The following is a 6,136-nucleotide window of genomic DNA, read 5'->3' on the forward strand; positions in this document are numbered from 1 at the left end:
ATGGTTTTTCTTGTATTAGTTTTACGAATACTTTGAAAAAAGCGCCAAGTGCTTCACTTTAAGTAATCCCCCCCCCCCCCCCGTGGTCCAAATTTGGAGAATTTTGCCTGGTTGCCACACTCTGGGCAATATTCGTTTACCGGGAATGTCATAAAAGTCTTAAATCCCTAAGCACTTAGTCTTTGGCATCTAAGTATTTGGTGCTAGTCTAAAACATGGGGCTAAATTTCCAGCTACTGAAATCTTTCCCAACGTTACATTAAAGTAGCTGAATAAAAATTAAGAATTTGGCTTTTTTGTGATACTTTTCGAATGCACTGTGATTCTGCAGTTGACATTAATTTGCTTTTGGCCGATATAATGATTCAGATTTTTTTGGTGGGGGATAGCAACGTGTTCACTTGGCGAGATTGGTGATAAATAAGTGAACTTTGGTACTCACTATTAGCGATCAGCGGTAACGATTAGCACCACCGCAGCTACAGCTTTGGCATTTTTTATAACATTTGAAGGTTTTAGCGGTTTTTCCTTATTGCCAAATCAAGGGGAAAAAGAATCCAAAAGATAACAGCGTGCGCACGTGAACAACAAATGAGCCAAATGATTGCTCTTTACTATGCACTGCTCTTTACTGCGCATTAGCGACACTTCTGCTGATAGAAAAAATACGCCAACGCGACCCGGTTACCGTAATTCTACCATAATCTATGTGGGAAGATCAAGCGCATAAAACGAAAAGGTTCATGACATAAATGATGTGACACTTTTTATGTTTGATTTCCTTAGGAACATAAAGATGAAACATACATTTCTAGAAAGTTTTATAACATTAAAAGTTATTTAGAAAACGACATTATTCTGAAATAGTTCGTCAAAAAATAGAAAAAGCCCTTAAGTAAATTTAACGTTCAATTAAAACTTAAAACGATCAACTAAATAAGTTAAATCACATCAAAAGATCCATTCAGAGAACGTTAGAAGTAAAATTTTAATTCAAACTTACTGAATAAGTTATCACGATAAGTAATGAATATTAAATTGAAGATAGAACAATAAAGCAAGAAGGATATTACTTACTGCAAACAAATTCCAAAAAAGTATGAAAAGATATAAATAACTAGTTTTTAAATCTATAACTTAAAATAGTTAAAAGTGAAAAACATTCCACTATGTAAAATTTTATAAAATGTTTCTAAGATCTAAAAATTGAAGAAACACATTATATATTGTCAGTTATCAGAAAAAAATCACCTTTGAGGAAATCAAAAATATTGTTCTACGGAATTAAAATAAAATATTTAGTAATCAAGTAAATCACAATTTTGTGTTGTGAACTCTGAAATGTTTGATTGGCCAAACGAATAGCGAATAAACATTGGTGTAGGGTTGCCGAAATTGCTCCGTCGCCAAGGTAAGGTAGCGGGTTGCCAGAATGAAATATTATTCGCCGCGACCCGGTATCGTAATTCTACCCTTCTGCTGCGGTGGCGGTTATACCGAAGTTACAGAACATACTTTTCGCATTAAAAATAATATTGGAATGGCAGATAATTGAAAATGGGAAAGATTTCGATAATTGGGAATTTGGCGATCTTTCTTCATTGGCTTCAATTTTTGGTTCCAACGCCTGCGCGAGAGGAATTTTTCTTTGCAAATCTAAACAAAGAGATAGGAAATTTCTATTTATAAAGGGTTACTATAAGTCAGCAGAGTCACCAAAATAAAATTATTTAAGCCAAAAATGAGACGACCGCGCCAAGATTTCGGTAGAATTGTGGTAACCGGATCGCGGCGATAAATATTTCATTCTGGCAGCCCGCTATCTCACCTTGGCGACGAAGCAATTTTGGTAACCCTACACCAAAGCTGATTTGCTATTCGTTTGGCCAATCAACCATTTCAGAATTTACTTTACAAAATTGTAATTAATTTTTCCAATAAATCTGTTGTTTATTCCATAGAAGAATATTTTTAATTTTCTCAAAGATGATTTTTTTCTGAAAATTGGCAACATACATTCTGCTTTTTCAATTTTTAAATCTTTGAAACATTTTAGGAAATTTTATATCGCGAAATGTTTGTCACTTTTAACTGCGCTTTATCTTTCTACGTAAATGTTAATATCTTAAAAAAAGTTACCTCTCATTTGTCTTTTCTGCAAACTTAATTTCAAAGTAAGAAAAATAACATAGTTCTACAAAAAAAAAGAAAGGCTTAATCAGCTGTTTCTTTCCATATTTTATAATATTTTAAAAAGGAAAAAAGAATTTTGATGCTTTTTTTTTCTTTACGGTTGCGATCAGAGAAAGAAAAAGGTTAATAAACAGTTGTAGTTACCAAAGTGATAGTTTGAGCAATCCGAAGCTCCGCCCCTTTTCCTTGGGTCAATTCTCATTGGCACATTGAAATTGATGGCGCACGCTTCCGCGTATTTTTCCCCTTCATTACTCATCTTAGCTAGAAGTTTGCCGTTTCCATATCATCCGTGGGCAACTCTACCATTAACGCAAAACTACTTTTAAATGAAACATTTAAAGTTTGTGAAACGTCATTTACAGATTCAGGTGCAAAAGAATCATTTAGTACGAAATCGCGTTTATTAGGCACAGACTGACGCGTGATGTCTAGTTACCATGATAATTCATTTTTTAATGAATATAATGCGCAAAATACACAGAGAGAATTTTTATAATGCGAAACACCTGGAATGTTTTCAAAGTTTTCGCCAAGCTGGTGTAAATAAAGCTCTTAACTGCTTCTGAAACAGTCCCAAGAGTAAGACATAAAAAGACGTTTTTTTTTTTTTTTTTTTGTAATATCAACACACGATAGTAATGTTGAACAACAACATAAAACTCGATACAGTATTACAAAATTTCAAACTACAAACCAGATATAAAAATTTAAAAACAAATGTCAAACCAAAAAATATTATTTAGTTTTTATCAGTTGTGCAACAGTATGTACTCAAAGTACAAATGAGGCATTGTCTTGGGGCAAGAGATGGTACTAGTAGCCCTGGTAATTGCTGCTATACAGCATGATTTAGAAAAAAAAATTAATGATAGCCTACCTAGGACGTTATCTTTAAACGCGTTTTACCCAAAACTTGAAAATGTCCACTTACACCCCTTTGCTTCTCACTGCCTCAAATGTCATATTATTTAAAAAAAATATTATTGTAACATTACCTTTCAGCGCAGACAAAATTTGAGAGAATAGCTGAAAAAGATGAGCAGGCAGAGGTTTGCATTTACTCTGCCTCAGCAATGTGAACCTCCATTTCCACATGACTTGGAAGAGCTGAATGATCATTCAAACGTGTACGCAGTTCAAGACTCCTTGTGGCCAGAGTTTTTGGCACCCGAACCCGAGCCTTTAATTCCACTGTGGCTTTATCAATATCCTCTATATCCGGCATCTTCTGAGATCTTCCAAAATGTTCCAACCTTCTTTCCACCAACAGTTTCTATCGAAAATTACGAAAGTTTTCTTGAGGACGTTCCGAGGGATCCATTGGGGCTTCTCAACGATACTGGCGACGATGACAATGAATATGGTGACAGCTATCTTCTTGGTGATGTCCCACTCGATGAGAATCGGAATGTATACGAAAATTTACAAGCCTTTCCAGAAGATATGCCATATTCTTATCCGATGATCACCAACTATGGGGCTGTAACAATTCTTTTGAGGCATCTTGTCAGAGTGGACATATCTGCGGAGCAGGCTGTTTACGTGAGTAATCCCCCTGGCAACTCTGTTGCTGCCATTAGTGGAACAGGCGACAGAAGCTGCATCATACACCCAAACGGGAGGATTCTTCAGCATGGGTCAGATGTCCACATGGCAACACTCAGCCGCAAGGCCAAAATGTGCAAACGTGGTATAGTGTTCACTTCGGCCGACCACTGCCTTTCCTATCTGGTTGATGCTTCTGGCACGAAGACGACATCTGAGAAATTCCAAGATTTGCACAACGACATCAGCATTGCCGTGTTTTACAGTGACAGCCTGCACGATAATTACCTTGAGGAATGCTGCAAGATGGTGACCAAATCAGTGCATAAGACTTTCAGAAACGGTGACAAGGTATGGACCGTTGGTGCCTTCCGCATCAAGCAAGATCATTTCGGTGACGTCAAAGTGACTCATACCTTCGAAAGGCGGGTTATACGAGCTTCGCCAACAAACGGTCAGATGTCAGTCAAGAGTTCTGACGTGGAAATGAGTGTTGGACGCTATCCTAATAACTACTTTGATGTGAGAAAAGGTCGTCAGCACGTCAAAGCTAGCCTTAGAGGTTTTCGTGTGCAAAATGGTACGCAGAAGGCAGGTTTTAACAACTCTGGAAGAGTTGTACTTTACTAAGCTAGCTATTCAAAGGTTCATTTATGAAAGATATAGAAATATTTTAACCACTGTCAGTTGTTAAGTAAATCATGCTGTATTTTTCCAGCCTCAACGAAACATAATTTCCAGTTCATCAGTATTTACAACTATTTATAGTTCAGAATGAGTATTTTATCTTTATTATCTCGGTTTTCTTTAAAAAGCAATTATTCTGTTTCTAGAAAGTCAACTCTCGCAAAGCAATCAATATATATATTTTTTTTTCAAGGGAATGGATTTAACATATTTTTTGTAACAAGTTTTTTTCGCCTTGAACATTATTTATTTTGAATCTAGAAGTCGGATACAAATCAAAATGAATGTAAATTAGAGACAGATTTTTTTTTCAGCCTTTACAAATCGTAAGAATACTTTATTTCAAACATTTTTAGCTCTAATAAAGCTTAATACAAACCCTCTTTTTTTTTTTTGAAAATTACATTTACATTTTTACTTATTTTTATGGGTTGAAAGTTAACGTTTTTTTAAATAATTTCATTTAATTAGAGGTAGTATTCACGCCTACACAAAACGGTATAAGCTGTGCTCCGCAAGCTCTATTTGAAGTTTCAAGCTTTTGCTAGTATCATTAGAATTTTAAAAACTTCGTTTTTAGAGAAATGTTTTGGTGCAAATTTCAGATTATGAGTCAATTATAAAAGATAATTTTGATGGTATAAAAATCTTTCATTAAGTTTTTTGATTACTCAGATAAATAAAACTCCTACCTTATATGCAATTCAAATTCGAAATATATGAAATACAAAAGAAAATTTCATTAAAGAAATAGTTTGTAATAACACGTACATAATTGTATGCATACCAATACCAGAGTGGTCTGAAACTAGGCGTATCTCCCAACCACCTCTTTTTTACATTACGTTAGTTAGGTTTAATGTTTGTTATGCACGGTTACTTTGAAGCCATAAGAGTCATAAACATTGGTAAAATACCATCCATGTTCTACCAGAGTTGTATTCTGTGTCATGATAAGTGCTTGTTATTGACAGTTACCTTGAAATCATAAGAGCCATAAATATCGGTAGAACACCATCCATGTCGTAACACAGCTGAATTTTGCGCCATTTTCTCACCGATGTTTTTCTGTGAAACAGCTTCGAATCCCCAAAGCTTTTCAAAAGATCTGCGAGAACATGGCAAAAAATTCACCTGTGTTACGACATGGTGTTCAACCGATTTTTATGACTTTTATGACTTCAAGGTAATCGTGTATCACAGAAATTAACCCAGAACTAATATAATGCTCAAAATTGGTGGGGGAGGGGGGCAGGCCCACGTTCGGACTAATTTATATACTATCAGGTAGAAGAAATTCAACAAATTTCACAGCATCATTATAAGTTTTTCTATTATTTCAGGTTTTTTTTTTTTTTTTTTTTTTTTTTTTTTTTTTTTAATGTCTTACACGCAACAAGCTTTTAAAAAAATACTCAACAAGTAAGAAATTCTTGCTTCTTGAAACATACTAGTAACGCTACTTAAAGTTTCTACCTTTAATGAATGGAAAATTTCAGGAAACGAAACACGAATAATCATTTAATCTTCCGTTGTCAAAAGAATTGTATCTTCTTATTCTGATGTGAAAGTTTCATGACAAGTGTTCTTGCAATTTTTTATGCTTGCTTAACTGATGAAGCATTTCTTGTTTATGAATTGGAACTTTCAAAATGCTCTGTGTATTGTTTTCTGGATATTGTTTTATTATTATACAAGTGAATAAATA

General features: G+C 34.6%; 1 protein-coding gene across 1 annotated transcript; it reads left to right on the top strand.

Moving 5' to 3' along the window:
* The first annotated feature begins 3,231 nt into the window (after positions 1-3,231).
* On the top strand, positions 3,232-4,371 carry LOC129224247 (uncharacterized). Its single transcript, XM_054858674.1, has one exon. It carries the CDS (start codon positions 3,232-3,234, stop codon positions 4,369-4,371), a length of 1,140 nt encoding a protein of 379 aa, XP_054714649.1.
* The last annotated feature ends 1,765 nt before the right edge of the window (positions 4,372-6,136 follow it).

This window comes from Uloborus diversus, chromosome 6 (genome assembly GCF_026930045.1).
Source record: "Uloborus diversus isolate 005 chromosome 6, Udiv.v.3.1, whole genome shotgun sequence".
In the NCBI taxonomy this organism is placed as follows: Eukaryota; Metazoa; Arthropoda; class Arachnida; order Araneae; family Uloboridae; genus Uloborus; species Uloborus diversus.